General features: G+C 38.1%; 1 protein-coding gene across 6 annotated transcripts in view; it reads left to right on the forward strand.

Annotated features, from left to right (window-relative positions):
- The window catches only part of pdlim7 (PDZ and LIM domain 7), a 392,569-nt gene that overhangs the window by 27,704 nt on the left and 340,849 nt on the right, over window positions 1–24,016 (forward strand). For 4 of the 6 annotated variants that reach the window (XR_007427155.1, XR_007427156.1, XM_022676290.2 and 1 more), the window contains exons 4-7: window positions 7,478–7,508; window positions 11,862–12,085; window positions 22,949–23,010; window positions 23,669–23,912. Coding sequence is in view for 4 of the 6 variants with exons in the window: in XM_022676290.2 (XP_022532011.2) it covers window positions 7,478–7,508; window positions 11,862–12,085; window positions 22,949–23,010; window positions 23,669–23,912 (561 nt within the window). In the remaining 2 variants the exon portion in view is untranslated. Of the gene's footprint in view, window positions 1–7,477; window positions 7,509–11,861; window positions 12,086–16,100; window positions 16,121–16,444; window positions 16,484–17,965; window positions 18,118–18,750; window positions 18,788–22,948; window positions 23,011–23,668; window positions 23,913–24,016 lie in introns of all 6 variants that reach the window. The other 2 variants (XM_022676283.2, XM_022676315.2) reach the window with 2 other exon arrangements.

The following is a 24,016-nucleotide window of genomic DNA, read 5'->3' on the forward strand; positions in this document are numbered from 1 at the left end:
AACCCTACCTAAAACCATGCCCAAACCGCCACCTCCTAACCGTACAAAATCCCAAACTGTACCCAATCACACATTAAACCAGCCCCAATCCTCACCTCCAAACCGTACCCAGTCCCTCTGTGAACTCTGTGAACTCGTGGTAAATCACGGTGGTTTTTAGCTCTGGACTCTGGTACTAAAATGTGGTGTGGAGACTCTGGGAGCTACTGGAGCTGAGTTTGTTCTCCTCTGAGGATTTGTGGGAGTCCACATCCAGGCCAAGATGTTTACGATGGAGATGAGCTGCATTTTTATTTTTTCCACCCTGGTTCTCAGGCTGTGTGTGTGTGTGTGTGTGTGTGTGTGTGTGTGAGTTTGTGTGTGTGAAGGGTTTCTGATGCTCCAGTGAACTGTGGAATTTTGATATTCTGACAGTGCTGGAGTGAGCTCAGTGGAGACTTAGTTCTGGCTCATTAACCCATAAATGCCAAGCTGCACAAATCTGCACCTCCTTCCTCTGCAGAGCCGCTCTTCACTGGGACTGTCTTTACTGATCGATTGAAACTGATTGATTGCATTTGATCAATTAAAACTGTGACTGCATCGATACCAATTTGTTTTTCGAACTGAGTATCGAGTATGAGTACAAGTATGTGTGTTTTTTGTAGTGACCGAAAACAATACTTAATGCAGTAGCACAAATTTGCCTTGAGTCAATGCGTTGTCTATGGCATAGCCTGTGCGAGCGCCCTATGCAACTGTGCGTGTTTTAATATTTTATATACTATAGAAGTAGGAATTTGCCTTTAGAACTAAGCAGTCGGGAGCATTATGTGACAGTGTATCTGTTAATGTAAAATAGTGCAATGCAACAGTTAATTTGTTAATTCAGAATTTCGTTGCGACAGACATTTTATATAAATTTAGATTTTTGTATCAAACAAGCATAGTTTTAAGATATTATGAAATTATGCTTAGATTGAGAAAATTGATTTTTATCTCTAGGTAAGTTTATTACCACAGTGTAAACATGTGACGTCAGGACCACATCAACCAATCAGTGCAGAGTAGACCTTCAGTAAGGGGGAGGAGCAAGCCACGTTTTCAAGTCTCTGGATGTGGATCAAGTGTATACTAAGATACTTGGCAGTGGATGTATGAAATCTATATATGAATTATTTATAAAATAACATCCTTGTTTGGAGATACTGTTAAAATTATTAAATTCCTCTGTATACAGTATTACGGTCATACTGCCTAAGCCTAGTGGGGGATATTGTAAAGAAATATATTATTTTATGATGTTTTAGGGATTTTTTTTTTTTAGGGACGATCCAAAATATTTCACATTTGTTTTAATATGCAATCAAAATTAAGTACAGTCCGATTCTTAAAAAGTTTAACTCGTTTACATTCTCCGACCTTATTACAGTATTATTCATATATTCAGCATAAATCTGCTGCATTTTATCCAGTTAAACAGAAATCATTGTATTTTATTAAATGTGTATAAATTGTCACTGCTCTTTAAGTAAACTTCAATCCTCAAATGTTCTCAAGTTGCTTTATGCATTAATATTTTAGTCTTTTAAAAAGAGAGACAGTCTCTGGAGTATTTTAATGCATTCAGTAACGAGACACTGAGGGAAGTTAAGTTTAGAGGAGCTGCTGTAATTAATAACATTAGTCATATATATATATTGTATAGTTTTGTGTTTTTAATAGGGAAGGAAACCTTCGTAATCCAGTCGTCTCAGTGTTCCCTTTCTCCTTTTGTGTGACTGTTAGTTATTAGCGCAGCAACATTGAGAAGCCTGGGCCGTGCTCTTTTGTTGCGGCGGCGTGGCCGTTGTTGGGTAAATGAAGCGTTTCTTTGTGTGGGGCAGGATGTAATTGAAGGTGTAGCTCTGAGCGTGTCTGTGCGGGTGCTGATGACCTTTTCGGGTTGGTTCTTGTCTCTTTTTTTTTTTTTCCTGCTGGTTGTATCGCTGGATTGATGGTGTTTTTTTTTTTAAGGAGCTCTTGGAAACACTGTTTGGAGATGTGTGTGTGATGTGTGTGATCTGTCGCCGCTGTGTAAACACAACTCCACCTGGATAAAATCCAATATCATCCTAGTTTTGGTGGATCTGTTGCTGCACTGTATGTCCAAATGGATGCAAAATCTAATGGATGCATTCAACTTTTAGATTTACCATTGCAATAAACTCATAAACAGGTAATAAAAAACATAGCTGACAAACTATAGGGCTATAAGAGATATTTGGGAAGAGAGCCCTCAATATTAAGCTGTAGAGCAGTTGTCAGCTTGTCCAGAAAGGCATGTGTAAAGCGTGTCCTTTAGGAGTCCCCCAAAGTATGAATTACTGTACAGCTCCAGACTATAGGGCGCCAATAACACCAATTCTTGCACAATGCTGTTTTAAAGGTCTTCTTCCACTAAAATCCACTTTTTCTTGATCTTATTAAAATACTATAGGTCTCCGAGTTATATATAATGCAGCACACGAAACTCTTCCTCAACCTTCAGTGTCTGCAGCAGCTAGTAAAAGAAAATCTTCAGAAATACGAGTTGATCAGAGAGAGAGGTAAAATGTTGCCTCGTCCACCTTGTCCACCATGGCTCAGGACCGCCCACAGGCGGAGCTTACAGCTTCTGTTTACAGAGCTAGTTAATGTTAGCTATCTTGCGTAAGTAACTGTAGGTTTAAATCGGATCTCCGGTTGATTCTGTGTTTTACCGAGACCTTAAATATACACTAGGGAAGCACGGTTTGACAAGGTAGCACAACTCGACAGAACACCGTGAAAGCATGCGCCGTTTGCCTCAGATTTGTTCATACTAGATATTTATAAAATGGGTTTAAGAACGATGGAATGAGAGTGCATATTTTTAATAACTTGTAGTTATTAAATTGTAGTTACTAAATTGTAGTTTTTGCTCAATAATTGTAGCCAATATTGAAAATCCATGGTTTTGAGAATTCAGCGAACATCTTGCAGGTGATTTTGAAATGAAATAAATAAAATTCCATTCAAATTACAAGATAATTCCTACAAGGAATGCACTAATTGTGTTTAAATGCATATACCCGTGCAGTTCTCTGGTTGGCCAGAAGTTGTAACTTGTTAATTCAGTCCAGAAGCTCGTCTCAGCCGAGCTCGCTCTATTGTCCCTCCGCTTTTCCTGTTTGTTTCCTGTATTTCTGTAGTTGTGGTCCGCTCAGATAAACTGTCTAACATCTGCCTCCTTCGCTTTTAGTGACTTTTAGACCACATGAAGGCAGCTGCCATGCCACAGGAAGTAATGCACAGTCACAGGAAATACAGACTCATGAGGGGGGCTGATGGAATGTTATAATTCCTGTATTTTTGTGCCCAAAACACACGTCAACCCCCCCAATAACCGACTGATTACAACAGTTCTCATGAATTTTATCAGCTGATGCCAGTTTATTACACAACAATCAGCCAGAATATCATTAAAACCACCTACTGACTAATTATGGCTTTGACAAAGTGAATAACTCCTTAAGAAGCTGTTTAACCCTTAAACATTTTTTTTTTCATTAATAGCTGAAATATGTTTCTTTTTAAGGTAGTAAAACACACCAGTTCTGATTTTAAAAAAATATTAACATTTCCTTACCTATATAAAAAAAAAAAGTATTATTTTTATTATGATTTCCGTCTCTCAGGTTTAACTGTGTTATAGACATGGATGTTTCCTTATACTTTGGTATGCAAATACATCACAACACACATCTGCGTCTCACCACACACTAGCTCAGCCAATACGCTTTCTCTCCTGCCCTGCCCCTAAACCCATACATCACCCAGTGCCCCGCCCAAACATCCCTTCCCATTTTTTGCCTTTTTTTAATTGGAATTTTAACACCTGAAAAGGCATTTTTACGAATTTACTGACGAATCACAGATTTCCAATTTCACACTCCCTTTTACAAACCAATCCATGTGAAGAGTAAGGAGACTCCACCCATTTAGGTGATTGTGATGATTAAAACAGGATGTAGTATGAAGAAAAACAGAAACATTGATATGAGATCTATTGTTTTTGGGAAAAATAAATACTTTGGTTATTTGTATGTTGTGTACAATGTCAATTATGGGAAACCAGAACTAGAATGGTGATCGATCAAGTGATGCGCTATCGACATGGACCCATAGGAAAAAAAAATTCTAAAGGTTTATTTGTCTCTGGTAGGTGTTGTAAATATTGTAGTGTAATACCTTCTTTTCCCTGTAAAGCTTCTTAAAAAAGAAAAAGAAAGAAAATGGAAAGTTCTTTAGTGTGCTCAGTCACTAAACTGCAGTGCAGAACCAAAACTTTCTTCTGACTCTGGTCTGATCTGTATTTTCAGATTTTCAGGGGTGGAAACACCTTAATACTTGGCAACCCCTCTGTTCTGAATAGTTTCTTTGAAAAGTCAAATAAACAGAGGTCAATAAGCCAGGCCATGGTTGATTTCTCACTGTTGTTATAAGAGAGATGCTAGGCTAACAATGCTAGCAAGCTCCTAAGCCCCAGAACAGTGGCAGCGGTCATCATAGTGAGAAAATCCATGTTTCCAGTGTGAATTCTTCACTTAGGAGGAATTTTACCAGCATTCCCCAGGCACACTGCAGCTGGACAAACCATCTGAGTGTTTTTTTTTTTTTTTTTAGTTTTTTGGGGATTGTGGAAAAAATAAGGCAACTTTCTGGATTATAACAAAAAGTTAGTTCTAACAAAGGAGTTCAGACCTCCAGAAATGTTTATAAAGCTTAATAAATACGTCTCCAGGATGTTTTGATGCACCGATTCTTCAAACCCGGCTTACAGGTGTCTCAGTTTTGGCCGAGGCGTCCGCAATTCACAACGTCATCAAGATACGAGTCCATAATTCCTGCTGTTCCAGCTGCGGGGCGGTTGGGGAATAATGCATCCACTTTTCCGTACCTCACTATTAATGACGGGTGAAATTGTTGGGTGATGGATATTGTGTGGAATGATTGGATAATGGCTGTTTCACAGCTGCGGGAACATGCATGTTCGTTCAGGTTCTGGATTTTTATAGGACGATCGTAAAGACAGGATTTTATGCTTTCCTTTTGTAGAGAATATTCTTATTGAGATGTTCAAGGACTATATAAAAAGAATTGAGTTATGTCGGACAGATTTTTCTTTGTCGTTTATGTCCAACAGAAGCTGAAGAACACTGCGCTGACCTGTGGAATACAACTGCTTCTGAGAAAATTAGAATATCATTGACAATTGGTTACTTCTATTTTAGTAATTCAGTTTAAAATCTGAAACTCAGCCAGTGAAAACCCAACAATCAGTGTCTCAGAAAAGAATAACAATTGGTACTTTTACAGTACCAATGTGTGGGCAGTGTGCCAAGTCCTGCTGGAAAATAAAATCTACGTCTCACATGTCTCTCCAAACCATCTCTGATTGGTGGAAACTTCACACTAGACCTCGAGCAGTTTGGACTGTGTGTCTCTCCACTCTTCCTCCAGACTCTGATCCCTTGATTTACTTTAAATGAAATGTAAAATTTACTGATGATCAGTGATGGTTTGGAGAGTCATGTCTGTTATCTGCTGGTGTTGATCCACTGTGTTTTATTATCAAGTCTAAAGTCAGTGCAGTTTTGTTTTCCCACAAAATCTTACAGCGCTTCATATCTTACAGCTTCCCTCTGCTGAAAACAACTTTTATGGAGATGCGTTTTTCATTTTCCAGCAGGACTTGGCACACTGCCCACACTGCCAGAAGTACCAATTGGTCTTATACTAATTTCCTGAGATACTGATTTTTGGGTTTTAATTGGCTGTAAGCTTCATAATTAACAATAAAATAAATAAATTCTTAAAATAGATCACTCTGTGTTTAATACATTTATATAATATATGAGTTTCATGACATTCCTGGTACTTCTTACTAAATTCCTAAACAAGTGTCAAAACAAACAAAAATAACCTATAAATCTATAAATAGCTTGCATAAATCTGAGCCGGTCAGATCACTCTTACTGTCAGTACTGATTTCACTGCTGTGATTCTGTGGAATAACCAGTTTCACTCTGATTCTCATTTCAAGCTCAGTCATGCACACAAGACACCCGTGCCAGCAGCTGCTCGCTGGGTTGGTTGGCACTTGTCTCAGTGCAGGACTGCATAGGAATTGAGGTGAACCAGTTTTAAGGTGGAACTTGAGGTTGTGAACTTGCTGTGAAAGCATTGTTTTTTTTTTTTTATTGTTTTATCAGTTATAACACTCTATCAACTATACATACAGGAACATCTCATATATATCATAGAATATCATTAAAGATTGGTTGCTTTATATCAATGATTCAGTTGAAATTATATAAACTCATATATTATATAGATGTATTAAACACAGAGTGATCTATTTTAAGTGTTTATTTCTTTTATTGTTGATGGTTTATGAAGCTTACTGCCAATGAAAACCCAAAAATCAGTGTCTCTCTGAAAATTAGAATATTTTATATAAGACCAATTGGCACTTTTGGGACAGTGTGGGCAGTGTGCCAAGTCCTGCTGGAAAATGAAAGTTGTCAGCAGAGGGAAGCATGATTCCACCCATACTAAAAAAGAAAATAACCATCTGATGCTGCTTATATACAGAATAACACACACACTGTAGGTTTAGCTTTGTGTAGAGGGTGTGATTTAAACTGAACCATTGAGAGGAAAAATAGGCCAAACCAGCTGATCATATTGCATTTACTCATATAATATTCAGTCAAAGGTTTGAATATACCTTAAATTCTGTGGTTTATCATTTATAAAAAAAATATTCTGCATTGTAGATTAAAACTAAAGTCATCCAAACTATGAAGAAATGCATATGAAAAAAAAATTTGTAAACAAAAAGTGTTAAACAATCCAGAATATGTTTTTTAAATATATTTGACATCCATCAAAGTAGCACATTTTGCTTAGATGATCAGTTTTTCACATCTTTGCTGGTTTTATTCTCAGTCAGTTTTATAAGGTAGAGACACCTGGAATTCAGGCTTTCAGTTAACAGCTGTGCTGAACTCATCAAGAGTTAATTATTAGAATTTCTTGTCTCTTAATAAAGTGTTTGAGAGCATCAGTTAAAGTAAAGTAGTGAAGAGGTAGAGTTACAGGTATACAGTGAATAGTGAATATTTGAGTAATGTTCTAATCCAGATTATGAGAAGCAACAACTACTTAACTAAATAAAGAAAAAAAAATACTTTGACAACAATGAAGGTCAGTCAGTCTGAAAAGAAGAATAAAAAATGTTAAATGATGATTGAACTGGCACTCATCAGGAGTTACCAGCCTCAGATAAGAGTATTTTGGTTTGTTTAACACTGTTTTTTAAGTTGTTACATGATTCCTTATGTGTTCCTTCATAATCTGATAGATTCATTTACTATGAATCAGTTTATAACTTTTTTTTAAACATTTATTTTTCTCTGTTTGTGTGTTTCAGAGCTTTCCAGCCTGGTGGAGGTGAACAGAAGGTAAGTACCTGTGAAACACCTGCAACGCTCCTGCAGAGCTCCTGTAACATGTAACAGCACACTAATGATGTCTGGAGTAGCTCATAAAGAGAAAAGCTCTCCTAATTAGAAATTACAGAATTGAACACATGCAGAAATGCACCAATCAGCCATAACATTAAAACCACTGCCTGGTGAAGTGATTGAGATTGAGGATCTGGTTCCAGTGGCTATTTGTATACAGGCTGTCATCACATATTAAACAATAGAAGAAGAAAAAGGAGGGTGTTTCGAAATCTCCATGTAGATGTCTGATGCATGTCGTTTTAAAAACCCATCAGACTCCGCCCAAATAGGTGATAATTTAGATCTAGCGTTCTCATCCACTAAACTGCAGATTTATCTCCTGAAAACTGTTTATTTGGGTGAGTAAAGTGCTTCTGATTATTTACAGTAAGCTTAGATTTCCAATATTCCTATTGTCTAAGGGTGAGTTTTATTTATTTATTTTTTCATTTATCTGGTAAAGGAGGCTCTGAATGGCAAAAGAGCTACAGCTGTGATTAGCGACTAATGCTAATGCTAATGCTGCTGCTCCCAGCCTTAGTGCTGGAGAAACTTTACTGAAAACTCACCCGTGTTGCACTGTACTGGAGCAGAGTGGCTTTACTGGTAGACTTTTTTTTTTTTTTTTTTTTTTTTACAGAAGGTGCACCGGATTATAAGGCATACTGTTAATTTTTAAGAAAGATAAAATATTTTTAAATGCACCTTTTAGTTAATAAATCCGATAATATCTACAGGTGTTCAGAAACAGCAGGTGACCTTCAGACAGGAGGTCTGGAGGAGCGCTCGGCTCCAGCGCTCGGAGCTGTTTTGGTTTAGCGGGTGGTTTTATGTTATAGCTGATGGCTGTATGTGCATATTTCACTCTGTTCACACATGTATCACCAGTACAGCGTGTTCTTGGCCTGGGTCCTCTCTCGTGAGCCGTGCGTCAGGTCTGGTTTGACGGCGTGTAATGCGAGAGAGCCTGCACACGCAGGCATGCTCTGCGCTGCAGGAGCGCTGCTGTTTGATCACGGTTTGAGTGAGGGCTGTTGGCTCGCTGTGTGATGAGCTGCGTTTGTTTATTTTACACTCTGATTAAAGCTGCTTTCCGCAGTTGTGAGGTTTGTGCACTGAAACAGAATGCAGCGATCCCAGTACTTACAACAGTAGTGCTTACGTAATGCAGGGGTTTAAGTAATAGTGGTTTTTACGCTTAGAGGTGTCTCGGCCAATCAGAACAGAGCACATATTTCCTACTTATTTGCCTAAAAAAAGAGGAAGTTTTAGTTCATTTTTCTGACCGTTTCTGACTAAATTTCCTTAATAAAAATAAAAAAAAATTATTTAGTATTTAGTATTTTCAATAGTTTCCTCATTTTAATTTTCCCCTTGACAATCTAATAAAAAAAAAATAGATCTTTACTAATTTTTTTGGAATTTCTACCCATTCTGATGATTTGGTAATCCAACGTACTTTTGTTACAAAATTATAAAATTATAGAATTTAGTAAAAATAAAAGTTTTTTACTTGTTTTTCTGAAATTCAGATTTTAAAGGGGAACAATGAAAAAAAAAATTAAAATTGAAGTTAAAAAAATAATAAAATAAATAAAAATAGAGGAATCTAAATTATAGAAACATATTCTGGTTTATTTAACACTAAATAATTCCACACGTGTTCCTGTACAGCTTTAATATTCTCTTTAATATTAAAATAAATGTACAAATCAGTAAAAAAAAACATTACAGTTAGCCTAAAGTGTGTTTAATTAAGGTATATTCATCCGCTTTTTGTTCAAGATTTTCTTATTAACAATTTGGTAACACTTTCTATGAATGTCATCTCTATTACACTCTATAACCGTATTTGTAACATATTGTATTTCTTTTATAAGGCGTTATAAACATGGCTATAAATATTTATGAAAAATGCATAACCCATTATAGCCATGTGTGTTATCAGTAGCATTATGAATTGTGATTATAAAACATTATAAGCTATAAGTGTTTATAATATCCATTTTATAGTATAATAGTAGCCAGAATTTCCCTCTGGGATCAATAAAGCGTCTGTCTGTCTGTTGATTTTATAACATGTTATGTTTTAAACACAGCTAATGGTGTATTATGATCACAATTAATAATGCATAATAAACATAGCTATGATGGGTTATACATTTTCATAAATATATATTAACATGTTTATAATGCCTTATGAATACATTATACATTACAATGACTTATGGGTATGTTTATTAAGTCTAGACAGAGACATTCTTAGAAAGTGTTACTGTCTAGGTAAAAAGTTTAGACATGAATTATGAATGTTTGGACCATAAAACCTCACGAATGCCTTAAGAAACAAAGGTACAACTTTAAAATAAGACTACCTTTATAAAGGGTTTATAAATGGTTTACAATTAGTTTATTAATGGTTACTAATTAGGTTGTAAATGCCTTAAAAATGATCAGTTATGTTGCTGTGGGTTCACTATTTGGCACAACAGGTCTATGTACATTTCTACGTATGTGTTATAACTGATTATTAATGATTTTTAAGGCATTTACAACCTAATTAGTAACCATTAATAAATTAAACCATTTATAAACCCTTTATAAAGGTAGTCTTATTTTAAAGTGGTACCGAAACGAATGATCTGGGCTTCAGTGTTTGATCATTTCTCTTGAATGTAAGTAGAGAATAAACGGCGCCCCCCGGTGGCAGCTCCGGGGCAGTGCACAGGCCTGCAGGCCTGCATTCTTCTGCTAATCCCGGCCGCCTTATTGAAGGGCTGCTCTCTATTCTGGAAGCCACTCGAGTGCTGAGTGCCGAGGCAGCAGAAAGCAGAGCGGACGCTTTGGCCGCCTCCCAACAGTAATATTCCTCAGACAAAAGGGTGTGTTCACACTTCCCCCGGCCCTTCACTCCTCACCCCCCGTCCTCAATAGGTGATGGCAGCTCTATCACTTCACACAGCTAGAGAGAGAGAGAGAGAGAGAGGGGGAGCGCTGTGTTATTGTATTTAAATAGCGTTCACTCTCGGAGGAGGAATAAAAACTCAGTCTGTTTCATCTTTAATTTTAGTCTGAAATATAGAAACAACAAGAACAGCACCTGTTAAAAACCCCTATAGTTACATATTATTCTCAAATATAAAAAAAAAAGAAAACTGGGAACCCTTCTCAGAAGTGACCGATCTACCAAAATTACTCCAAAAGGGCATGGACAACTCATCCAGGAGGTCAAAACAGAACCCAGAACCTTGAATAACATTTTAAAAAACTGCAGGTTTCCCTTCCCTCAGTTATGGTTAGTGTTTATGATTCAATAATAAGAAAGAGACTGGGTGAAAATTGTACTTTAATATCAAACAAATATAATAATACCAGAATAAATATGAAAAACTTATATATTTTTTTATTATTTAATTATTAAGGAAAAATAATGATCCAAACCAATCTAGCCCTCTATGGAAATTAACTGATTAATCACACTTTTTGGAACTTTTTGGACAGCTGAGTTAAATTACAATACTAATCACAACTAGACCTGTAGAATCTAAAGGTCTGACAACATGAAGCAGATAAAATATCTTAGAAAGCAGCACATTATGCTCAAAAACAAAAACATCTATCAGTCTGGAAAAGGTTATAAAGTCATTTATTTCTAAAGCTTTGAGACTCCAGAGAACCACAGTGATTCACTATTATTATTCACTAATGGAGAAAAAACATGGAACACTGGTGAACCTTCCCAGGAGTGACTGACCGACCGACTGAAATTACTCCAAAAGGGCATGAAGAACTCATCCAGGAGGTCACAAAAGAACCAGAACAACATTGAGAGAGAGAGAGAGAGAGATCTCCTTTGTTTCTTTGGTTTTACTATGAGTGAATGAGCTACTGAGCTCTGAGTTTCCTCTTCTGAAGTCTCCATTGCTCCACCAGCCGCTCGCGTTCAGTAAAACTGAGCCAGATCCTCTTTTAGAGGCTGTACGTGTGACGTAAAGACGCGTGACATGGCCAGAAGAAAAAGAACTCCCTCAAGAAGCGACCATATAGCCCAGTTTTTAGAATGAATATATTATTAGGCTTGTAGCAGGGATGGTCATTCAGCACACTGGTAGCATTTAACACTATATTTTATCCATATTCTTCTCCACTCAAACAAAATAATACTAATACTCAGGTTCATAGTTGATTGTGAGTCTGGGATTGTGCGTTCTGTTATGATTAGTGGTGTGTGTGTTTTTGTGTATTTGCTTGGTGTGATCTGCATGTTTTTTTTGCGTTTGTGTGTGTGTTTCCTGTTTAACCCTTCAGGGTTCGCTTGCTCCTGTACCCAGCCAGCCTAAGTACTCCTTCACGCCAAGCAGCAGCATAAACAAGATGGCGCGGCCGTTCTCCTCCTCCTCCTCCTCCGCCGCCGCTAATAACTCCAGCACAGGGCCCGTCATCAAACCGGTGGCGTACTCGGCCAAGTTTAACCCCGCTGCCTCTAACCCCGGCACGCCGGCGGCGGCCAGCACGCCACAGTCCCACAATGGGTAGGTGACCTCAGCTCCCACGGCCAATCAGAGGCCTGCTCCTCAGCTTTCTCAGAATTATTCAACTCTGGTTTAAACCAATGATTAAAAACAACAACAAGAAAAACGTGACAAATTTAAAGCCGTCTCTGTCTTTACGTCCCAAGTGTCCCAACATTGTGCTAATATTACAACATTTTATTTTCCACCAAAAAATATATTTTTAATCCCATATTCTGGTTTAATTATTAAAAGAGAGAGATACACTCAGAAATTAATTAATAAATAGCTAAATTGTTGTGGAACTTACCTTAACTTCATCAACGGGAAACATTGTGTCTGAACTCAATGAAGGCGGTCTGAGACAAACAGTTTACAGATTACTAGTGTGCTGAATGTAGTTGCAAATTTGATATTTCTCTCAATCTCTAAATCTCTCTCTCTCTCTCTTGCACTCTCACTGGTACTGTATATAAAGTAAAAGCAGGATTGATTGGGTACTTTTGCTCTCTCACTCTCACTCTCGCTGTCTTTTGCTCTCTCTCTTTCTTTTTCTCACTCTTGCTCTCTCTCTCTTAAGCTCACTCTTACTTACTTTTACTCTCCTGCTTTCTCCCATTTTTGCCCTCTTGTTCTCTCTTACTCTTGCGCTTCCTCACTCTCACACTTTCTCACACTCTTGTGCTCTCTTTCTCTTCCTCTCTCGCTCACTCCCTCTCGCTGTCTTGCTCTCTCTTGCTCTCTCACTCTTGGTGTCTTTTGCTCTCTGTCTTCCTCTCATTCTTGCACTCGCTTTCACTCTTTTGCTCTTACTCATTTTTGCACTCTTCCTTTCTCCCCCTCTTGCGCTCTCACTTTCTCATACTCTTGTGCTCTCTCTCTCTCTCTCTCTCTCATTCTTTTGCGCTCTCTCTCTCTCTCTCTCTGGTGTATTTAGCAGTATAGGGATTAGCAGGCTGGGGTTAAGCAGCTGGCAGTGTTTCCTCCTCTTGGCTGAAGTGGTTAATGTGGTCTCAGTGTTGCCCAGGTGTCCACTCTTCTTCTCAGAGCGTGCTGTTGGAGCAGCGCTGTGTCCACCAGCTCCCAATCTGTTTTCCACCGCTCGTCTTCATCACCCCTCTGAGATACCCGTCGCTCATCCCTGTCTCACCTCAGCCAGAGAGAGACCGCATTTTAACCAGCCCTTTTATTTTATTTAAACACTCAAAACAGCAGATGCTGCCGTTCAGCAGAGCTGGAGACAGATCTGCAGGCTGTTGGTATTTTAATCTCAGTGTCTTCATGAGGCAGAGTCAGCTGGAGTTCCTGGAGGTGCTGAACAATAGTGAAGCTCCAGCTCATCCCGATTAGGGGATTAATGTGGAGGATAAACACTTTTTTTTTTTCTTAAATATGTCATTCCCTTAATCGTTTTCATGTCTTTTAATATTAATCTACAAAGTAGAAAATAATATTACATAAAGAAAAACATTGAATAGGAAGATGTTTAGAGATTTGACTGGTGTGTGTGTGTGGACAGACATTAGGACAGACGTTAGGCAGTCTCTGGTCTGTTTATAGCCCCTCAGACCCTCCTCTAAAATCCGCTGATCAGTCAGAGCTCTGCTGCTGCTGCTGTCGGGGTGCTGAATTACTGCAGATCCTTACTTGGAAACGCCGTGACCTCGCTGTGTCTCCTTACCGTCCATCAGAGACACAGCGCTGTCTTCAACATCTCCAGCTCAACACACACACACGCACACTCACACACAGTGTGTGCACTGGGGAGGTGTGTGTAGTAGAGTTTGGAGGGTTTGGGTTGGCAGAGCTGCTCTGAGGCGTTTAAGAAATTTATTCTGTAATGTCAGATCTGTGAAGCTGCGTATAGTAGAGTTTACATCCCTCAGCACACTGTTTTAGGTGTGTGTAGTGTGTGTGTGTGTGTTAGAGAGTTACCCAGCAGCTATTCCTAGAGCTTCAGGAGTAGCTGGAAGCAGCTGATGGGTTTTTATGAGTCAGACTTTGCTGTTAGCAGTTTTTTGAGCCCCGTTCATTTTGTGTGAAAGTTACTCTCGCGTGACTCTGCTCTCTCTCTCAGCTCAGCTCAGGCAAAAGTAAAAATAATCAAAAGTCTGATTTGTTTATTTGATGTGTTTGATGCAGAGTTGTGCAGTAATAGCAGTGTTAAAGGGTAGATAATATAATAGTATTATAATATAATATATAGTAACATGTATAGAGAAGTGTAATATATCACTGAAATGAATGGGAAAATTTCAGTGTTAAGGCATGACTGTGCGATGTGTAATAGTTACGTACTTAGGTGATTAAAATACTTACCTAGTTACTTAGTTACTTATCTAGTTACGTACTTTGTTACTTACTTAGGTGGTTAGTTACTTACCTACTTAATTACTTACTTGGTTACTTATAAGAGGGTGTTACCTAGTTACTTAATTACCTAGTTAGTTACATAGTAACTTACCAAGTTACTTAGTTACCTAGGTAGTTACTCAGTTGCATACCTAGTTAGGTACTTGATTACTTAGTAACGTATCTAGTTACATACTTTGTTACTTACTTACTTTCCTAGCTACTTGGTTACTAACTTACTTGGTTAGTTACTTAGTTACTTGGTTAGTTACTTAGTTACTTACCTAGTTACTTAGTTACATACCTAGTTACTTACTTGGTTATGTACTTACTTGGTTACTTGGGTGGTTAGTTACTTAATGACTTAGTTACTCATCTAGTTACATACTTGATTACTAACTTACTTGGTTAGTTACTTAGTTACTTACCTAGTTACTTTGTTACTAACATACTTGGTTAGTTACTTAGTTACTTACCAAGGTACTTAGTCAGGTGGTTAGTTACTTAATGACTTAGTTACTCATCTAGTTACATACTTGATTACTAACTTACTTGGTTAGTTACTTAGTTACTTACCTAGTTACTTAGTTACTAACTTACTTGGTTAGTTACTTAATTACTTACCAAGGTACTTAGTCAGGTGGTTAGTTACTTACCCAGTTACTTAGTTACATACCTAGTTAATTACTTGTTTGTGTACTTACTTGGTTACTTGCTGGTTAGTTACTTAATTACTTAGTTACTCATCTAGTTACATACTTGGTTACTAACTTACTTGGTTATTTACTTAGTTACTTACCAAGATACTTAATTAGTTGCTTAGTTACTTACTTAGTTACTCATAAATAAAATATGTAAAGTGCAAGAATATGTAAAAAGAGTATATTTGCCTATTTGATTTATATTTTATATATTTTTACATTCTTTTTATACATTTAATTAAAGTATTAAATGTATATATATTTTCCATTTCCTTGTGCAGTCTAATTTTTATTAGATTAATCATGATTAAACTGTTCTTCTCATCTCTGGTCCTGGAGATCTCCTCCTGTCCTGAACGATTTGGGTGTTTGGGTGTTAATTTATTTATGGATAGGTTTTTGGATTGATTCATTTATGGTTTCACCCAAAACTTAAATTTGGGTGTTTGTTGCTCTAAAACACCGGATTCAAATGATCAGCTTGTTATCAAAAGTCCGAATCTAAATGGCTAAATCCACAGGGACTCTAAAGCTTTAAAAAATTATATTTTTCCTCCTGAAAAATATAATCAATTCTATAATGGGTTAACCACAGTAATGCTCGTGTCAGAGAATGCAATCAAATCTTCACAGAGATGTTCTAAAAGCAGGAAAAATGGGATAAAAACAGCAAAAGCAGGATAAACCTTTTTTTTTTTTTTTTTTTTTTTTTTTTTAAATACCCTCGATTTCAGGAGAAAGTCTGTGTGTAGAAGCTCTGATGGATCTTACCCACAGCCTGCATGTGCTCTCCTTCATCATGACCTTCAAACAGTGTGGCTTACTGTGCTCAGCATCCTGCTGTGTGTGTGTGTAGCAGTGTGTAGCAGTGTGTAGCTGTGTGTAGCTGTGTGTTTGTGTGTATTAGTTTACTGAAGAAATCTGATTTTAGTTGAATTTTCTCTCTTTTTTGTTTCTCTTTTCTTCATGTTTCTCTCTTCCAGCAGCCGGAGATTATGGACAAGTTAGTAAATAAATTTTTCATCTTTTATTTTATTAAATAGAAGAATAATCTGTTTATTCTTGTTTAAATTGAAACACTGACAGATTCATGTTTTACTCTCACTAATAAAGCAGCTACAGGAGGGTCTGAGTTTTTATTAGGGTAGATTAAAACACTATAAATACAGTATAAAGACTACTGACGCTGATCAGAGGACACTACACTCCAGTTACACATCTCAGTATCTTCCTTACCTTCTCTTTATTCCTCTTTCACCTGTTTATTTTCTCCTCCTGTCTTTTTTCTTGTCTTTTCTGTCGTTTCTGTTCTCTCTTCTTTCTTCAGTAGAGGCGAGGTCTACTTTGACGAGTTTTACCCTGAGAAGTAAGTGAGGACCGCGTGTGTCTGTAACTCATCAGTCTGAGAGGGTCACGCCCATCACTCACTCCTTCCCCTGCGTGACCCTCACTCTGCGTAGCTCTTACTTTACTCACACTTTAATACTGTAATAGTATTTACACTAGAGCTACACTGCAGTGCTTTAAACATGATATCAACACTGATGATCATCATACTGAGTATTATTTTAATAACAGCACTGAGGAACAATTATAATTTCAAATGTATTTATTAATGTATGGATTCATTAATGGATTCATACATTTATGGATTAATTTGTTTATGGATTCATGGGTACCACTTTAAAATAAGACTACCTCTATAAAGGGTTTATAAATGGTTTACAATTAGTTTATTAATGGTTAATAATTAGGTTGTAAATGCCTTTTAACTGATTATTAATGATTTTTAACACATATGTAGAAAGGGCAACAATGACCTGTTGTTTGCCAAATAGTGAACTCACAGCCATCTATACTGTTGTTATTTCTATGTATGTGTTATAACTGATTATTAATGATTTATAAGGCATTTACAACCTAATTAGTAACTATTAATAAACTAACTGTAAACCATTTATAAACACTTTATAAAGGTAGTCTTATTTTAAAGTGGTACCAATTCATGAATAGTTTCATTATTTGGATTTGGATTCATTCATTTATGAATTCATTTGTTTGTGGATTTATTAATTTATTGGTTCATTTCAGGATTGATTCATTTTTGGAAAAATTTTGGATTAATTTATAAATTGATTCATTTCTGGATTGATGTCTGGCTCGATTAATTTCTGGATTGATTCACGTGCGAATAGATTCATGTATGAATTGATTCATATCTGGATTGATTTCTGGATTTATTTCTGGATAATTTTTTTTCTTTTTTGTGATTCATTTATTAATTCATGAATGGATTTATGGATTCATTAATGGATTAATGAATGAATTAATTAATGGATTTATGAGTTTGTTCAGAATATAGAAATAGTAACAGGGGACGTATTAATAAGCATGAGCTATCTTGTATTTACATCATGTACTTAATTCTATTTATAAAATATATTTTTGGCATGAGAGTGCTGCACAGTTTCAGATTTTTCTACATTACAATTTCACACCATTGCAACCCTAATTCACACTGATTTGTTCCATTCTGTCACGAAAAAATGGTGTTTGTGTGTGCTTTTGTGTGTGTGTGTGTGTGTGTGTGTAGTTGTCTGGTTTGAGTAAATAATAGAGCAGACTGAACTGCTTCACTATAAGTTGAGTTAGAGCAGATTATTAGTGTGTTTGCTTGATTTCAGCTATTATTTATGTGTTTTTTTGCCGGTTTAGTGCACAAATATTCTGCACTGGTTGCTGTGGCACAGGTTGTGTGTGTGTGTGTGTGTGTGTGTTTGTGTATGCTGGAGTGTATATTTTTTTAGAGAAAGTTAAGAGGGAGTGTTAACTGGTCTGCCTCCCTCAGGCACAGTCTGCGGGTGGAGCCCCCCTGCTTCATCCCCAACGACCGCAGTAAGAAGCGTCTGATCGAGGACACGCAGGACTGGCAACCTCGCACCGGCACCACACAGTCCCGCTCCTTCCGCATCCTCGCCCAGCTCACAGGAACCGATTTCAGTAAGACCCTGTTAGCGTTCACACTGCAGGAACCGAATTCAGTAAGACCCCGTTAGCGTTCACACTGCAGGAACTGATTTCAGTAAGACCCCATTAGCATTCACACTGCAGGAACCGAATTCAGTAAGACCATGTTAGCGTTCATACTGCAGGAACCGATTTCAGTAAGACCCCTTTAGTGTTCACACTGCAGAAACCGATTTCAGTAAGACCCTGTTAGCATTCATACTGCAGGAACCGATTTCAGTAAGACCCCTTTAGTGTTCACACTGCAGAAACCGATTTCAGTAAGACCCTGTTAGCATTCATACTGCAGGAACCGATTTCAGTAAGACCCCTTTAGTGTTCACACTGCAGAAACCGATTTCAGTAAGACCCTGTTAGCATTCATACTGCAGGAACCGATTTCAGTAAAACCTCTTTAGTGTTCACACTGCAGGAACCGATTTCAGTAAAACCCCGTTAGCGTTCACACTGTGTGGAGAATAGAGATTAGTGTGGTTCTGTTTGAGGTTCTGATCAGATTCTGACGCTCCTCAGTTCTGGTTCTGGCGGGTGGTGTGTGTTTGATCTTGTGAGAGAGATAATCCGATGATCTAGTCTGATCTCATGTCTCTCTCATGCTCTTCTCAGTGCAGGACCCGGATGATGAGACCATGAAGAGGTCCAGGTAAACGAGTGCGTGTATATGCGTGTGTATGTACAGCTGTGGAAAAAATAAAACACTTAAAATGATGATTTTCTTTGATTTTACCAAATTAAATAAACCTCTGGAATATAATCAAGAGGAAGATGGATGATCACAAACCATCAAACCACCAAACTGAACTGCTTGAATTTTTGCACCAGGAGTAGAGCAGCATAAAGTTATCCAAAAGCAGTGTGTAAGACTGGTGGAGGAGAACATGATGCCAAGATGCATAAAAAAAACTGTGAAACAAACCAGGATTATTCCACCAAATATTGATTATTTCTGAACTCTTAAAACTTTATGAATATGAACTTGTTTTCTTTGCATTATTTGCAGTCTGAAATGCTCTAAATAAGAATATTTTTATTTGGGAGAAATGTTGTCTGTAGTTTATAGAATAAAAAACAACAATGTTCATTTTACTCAAACATAAACCTATAAATAGCAAAATCAGAGAAACTGATTCAGAAACTGGAGTGTTCTCTTTATTTTTCCCAGAGCTGTATGTTTGTGTGTGTGTGTTTGTAATGAAGTGCAGTGGACTGCTCTAACCCGCTCCCTGGCTCTGACCCGCTCTGGTTTGGAGCGTGGTGTGGTTTTCTGGGTTCTCTGGTTCTGCTCTGATGGAGGCCGGTGGTAGATCAGACTGTGATCCTCCCCTGTTATTTTAGCAGCTGGACAATATATATATATATATATATATATACACACACACACACACACACACACACGTGTGTTCTGTTCACTGCATGGCTGACAGCAGCATGACGTGAAAGAGTGCTCACCTGTTGTTGTGTTTTGTAAAATTTTTATTTTAATATGATTTAGAAATTTGTGATTGCTCTCCAAACCATCACTGATTGGTGGAAACTTCACTCTAGACCTCGAGCAGTTTGGACTGTGTGTCTCTCCACTCTTCCTCCAGACTCTGCTCCCTTAATTTCCTTTAAATGAAATGTAAAATGTACTGATGATCAGTGATGGTTTGGAGAGTCATGTCTGTCATCTGCTGGTGTTGATCCACTGTGTTTTATTATCAAGTCTAAAGTCAGTGCAGTTTTGTTTTCCCACAAAATCTTACAGCACTTCATATCTTACAGCTTCCCTCTGCTACTGACAACGTTTTTAGAGATGCGGATTTCATTTTCCAGCAGGACTTTACACTGCCAAAAGTACCAATTGGCCTTATTGTATGATATAGAATATTATTATTTTCTGATAGACTGATTTTTGGGTTTTCATTGGCTTTATTGTTAAATTTGTGATTGAATCATGAGAGATAGAGACTGAGCTGATTATCGTTACAGTATTCCTTTAATCTCTCTCTCTTTCTTTTTCTCTCTTTCATTGTGTGTGTGTTCTCTCTGTTCTGTGGTCTCTGTTTCTTCTGCTTCCTGGATCTCTTCTGCTTCCACCACCCTGCTCTCCTCCACCTCTCTCTCTCTCTCTCTCTCCACCCGTCTGTGCGTTTCTGTTGCCGGCTCCGGCAGGGAAAAGTTCCTGAGTGAGATTCAGAGCCCCCGCTACGCCAGGCTGAGGGACTGGCACCACGACAGGTCCGCCCGCTCCCTCAACATCAAGTCGTGAACGTAGCTCCGCCCCTCGACGACCGATCCCGAACCCCCTCGTCACACCAGGGCAACCCGGCACGCACCAAGCACACAGGCATCTCACGCTGACCCCCGGCGATACGTGAGGGAGGTGGGGGTGAGGGGGACGTAACTGAACGTAACGTTATAAATAAAGATTATTTAAAAATATAAAATTTTATTTAAAAAAAAAAAAGCACAAAAATAAATCTGTGAAATGGAACACAGCCTAGACCGTAAAGCTGAAAGTGGAAAAGAATGCAAACTGAGCCTGACCGTCCGAGCGTCCAGAGCACGCTCTCGCGCTGTAGCCGAGGGGGCGTGGTCAGCTGTTGGACTGTTCTGATTGTTGTAGACTAGCTCTCTGATTGATTGATTTGATCCTTCATCTTGTTTTTCTTTTGGTTTTCTTCCTTTTCTTCTTCTTCACTCTGTTTTAATGCTCGTCTGAAGATTGTGCTGCAGGTTCTCTCTCTCTCGCTCTCTCGCTCTCTCGTTCTCTCAGACTGTCTTAAATGAGCGAAATATCCTGAATCAGCCTGTTGAATATCTGAATTTATGAACCATTAAAATCTATCTTCCTTCCAACTGTCTCCTCTTTTTCTTCCATCACTTTCGTGTTTTTCCTTCACTGCACCCTTTGTTTTCTGGCCTAGGTGCACTGGTTATAAGGCGCATTATGGAACACTAGTGAGGAACAGGGGTGTCGCCATGTTTTCCTTCTAATTCAGAAGATTCAGTAAAGCAAAGCTAAGTAAACAAAATGTTAATCTACACAGATTTATCTCCTGAAAACTGTTTATTTGGGTGAGTTAAGTGCTTTAGTTTATTTACAGTAAGCTTAGATTCAATATTATTATTATTATCAAGCTTAGAGCAATATTATTATTATTAGCAGCTAATGCTAATACCGCTCCAGCAGTGCTAGCCGGGGTTAAGCAGCAGGCTACAGAGAGATAATGCTCTCCTCTGAAGGGCAAAAGAGCTAGCGCTTAGCATGGTTAGCGGCTAATGCTAATACAGCTGGAGAACTGAACTGAAACACTACTGTATAATTTTGTACTTAAGTGGAGTGGCTTTACTGCTCCTTAATCCGGTAAAATTCATACCGGATTATTAGGTGCACTGTCAATTTTTTTTTTTTTGGAAAATGAAAGGATTTTAAGTGCACCTTATGGTGCAAAAACAAAAATTTTCAATAATGTCGTGGAAATACATTATTTTGACTATTTTGCCAAAAGTAGTTCCTGAATCTCTTCCGTGTCCACAGGTGTATAATAATAAAAGCAGCAGCTAGGCATGCTGGGATTGCTTCTACAAACAGTGAACTCCAGCACTGTGGTACCATGACAGGATGCAGAACCTGTGCAACAACAAGTCCAGTCGTGAAATTTCACTACTAAACTCACTACTAAATATTCCACAGCCAACTGTCAGTGACATTATAACACAGTGGAAGAGACTGGGAACGACAGCGACTCTGTGTATTTATGGAGTGTACCCAGTGCAGCACGTCTCTTCTGGGTGTGTCCGATGATCGATTAACCAATCAGATGTTTGCTTTTCTTCAGATGCAGTTAGAATGAAAGTATATTGGATCATCCTCTGATTCTCCAGCTTCTCTGCAGATTCTCGTATAGATCTGTTCTGACGTCAGCAATGAAGCTCAGCTGCTTTTAAAGCTCCGTTTTAAAGCTTTAATTGACAGATTAAAACTTCAGAAATGCAGCAGCAATCTCTGAGCTGTGGATGTAATTACTGTAATTAATGTATGAATCTGTATTTAAAGGCTGGAGATCTGAGCGCTTTATCAGGTTCTTCATATATATATATATATATGTATATATATATATATATAATTTTTTTTTTTAATTTAAAGGCTAAATGTATTAAATATACATAGAAGAAAAACAAAAAAAAATATATATATACCTAAACATATGGGCTGCAAATGTATTAAATATGCCTAAAAATAAATGCCTATAATTAGGGACTAAACTTTTTTTTTTTTAAATAGACCAAAAAATAATGGCTAACATTTGACTCAAAATAATTTAAAAAGCAATAGCTAAAATTGGACTAATTATGGTTAATAATTATGATTTAAAAAAGACCAAAAATGAAGCTCCAGTCTGACACCAGTTTTTACAAGAACAAAAGCATCAGAACAGTGACGCCTCCACTACATTAAAACTTGTATTCTTTATATTTTTTAAAGGTCTGAAAGCTGAAAGCAGGTATTGTGTAAAAGAGGTGTGAAGCTGAGTTTAGTTTTGAGTGAAAAGTGGTGAAAGAGGAGGATGAACATCATTAACCTCAGCCCACCTTCCTGTTCCTCCAGCCGCCACTCTGATTATTCATTAGAAAATGATTAAACCTGCTGACTTTGCCGGGCCTCAGCTTGCCGAGCGGGACGCCAGCGCCGGGCCTGGATCCGGCCCCCGATACCGGGACAATACCGGCTGGCAGAGCTTCAGAACCAGCCTGTTACCGGCCCGATACCGGCTTCAGAACCGACCCGGTCCTCAACTCTTTCTGTTTCTCTCCACAGCCACGGAGTCACGCCCTGCCCCCCCACCACCAAACCAGCACCCAAACCCGAACCGGCCAGAGGTAACCGGACCCCCCCCACACACACACACACACACACACTCCAGTATAACTCCAGCATAACACTCTACACCAGTTATTCTCAGTCCTGCTCTGCTGTAACACACCCCTGCCACTCTGAAAGGCTCATTAATGAGCTTTTAAGCACAGAAATCTCAAAAATGATCTATATAGTTCTATAAAGAATCATATGCAATTGTTTTTTGTATTTTATTATTTGAAATACTTTTAAAACAAAAAAAATGTAAAATATGCTAAATGTACACAGAGCAGTTTTAGAAATGACCTTGTACTGAATAATAATGACCATAATAGTAATAATAAAAAAGAAGAATTGTAATCGTAAGAAGATTAGTAATTATAATGAGTATATGGCTAAAAATAATTACAAATAGTCTGAATAATCTGGCAGTTAACAACTTAATCATAAATGCCAAAGCCAAAACATCTGTTTAAAAATGTATAAAATAATGTCTGTGTCATTATTTAATATGCCTAGAGTATTATTGAAAATGTATTGAATATGCAGAAAAAATAATGACTAAAGAATGTATTGAACATGCCTTAAAATAATGTAAAATACATTACAAGTAATGACTGAACATTTGTTTAAATGCCTATACATGACTAAAATGCACTAAATTTCTTTTTCCATACAAACCTCCAGCTCCAGCCAAACCTGCTAACTCCACCGGTCCATCCTGTCGGCCCCCGTGGGTAACAGACCCGAACTTCGCCGAGCGGTACCACCCGGACAAGACCAGCACGGTGGTGACCCAGCACAGCCAGCCGGCCCAGCCCACGCCCATGCAGAACCGCAGCTCCATCCTGCAGGCGGCGCAGCAGAACCCGGCCGAGAGCACCGGCCGCACCCCGCTCTGCGGAGCCTGCAACAAGATCATCAGGTACTGCAGCGCCACCTGCTGATCACATGCACACACTGCAGAGAGTCTAACCTCTTTCCTTATAGCTTCTGTTCATCAAACCCTGAGTCTGTAGAGTGATGAGC

Source organism: Astyanax mexicanus, chromosome 19 (assembly GCF_023375975.1).
Source record: "Astyanax mexicanus isolate ESR-SI-001 chromosome 19, AstMex3_surface, whole genome shotgun sequence".
Lineage (NCBI taxonomy): Eukaryota > Metazoa > Chordata > Actinopteri > Characiformes > Acestrorhamphidae > Astyanax > Astyanax mexicanus.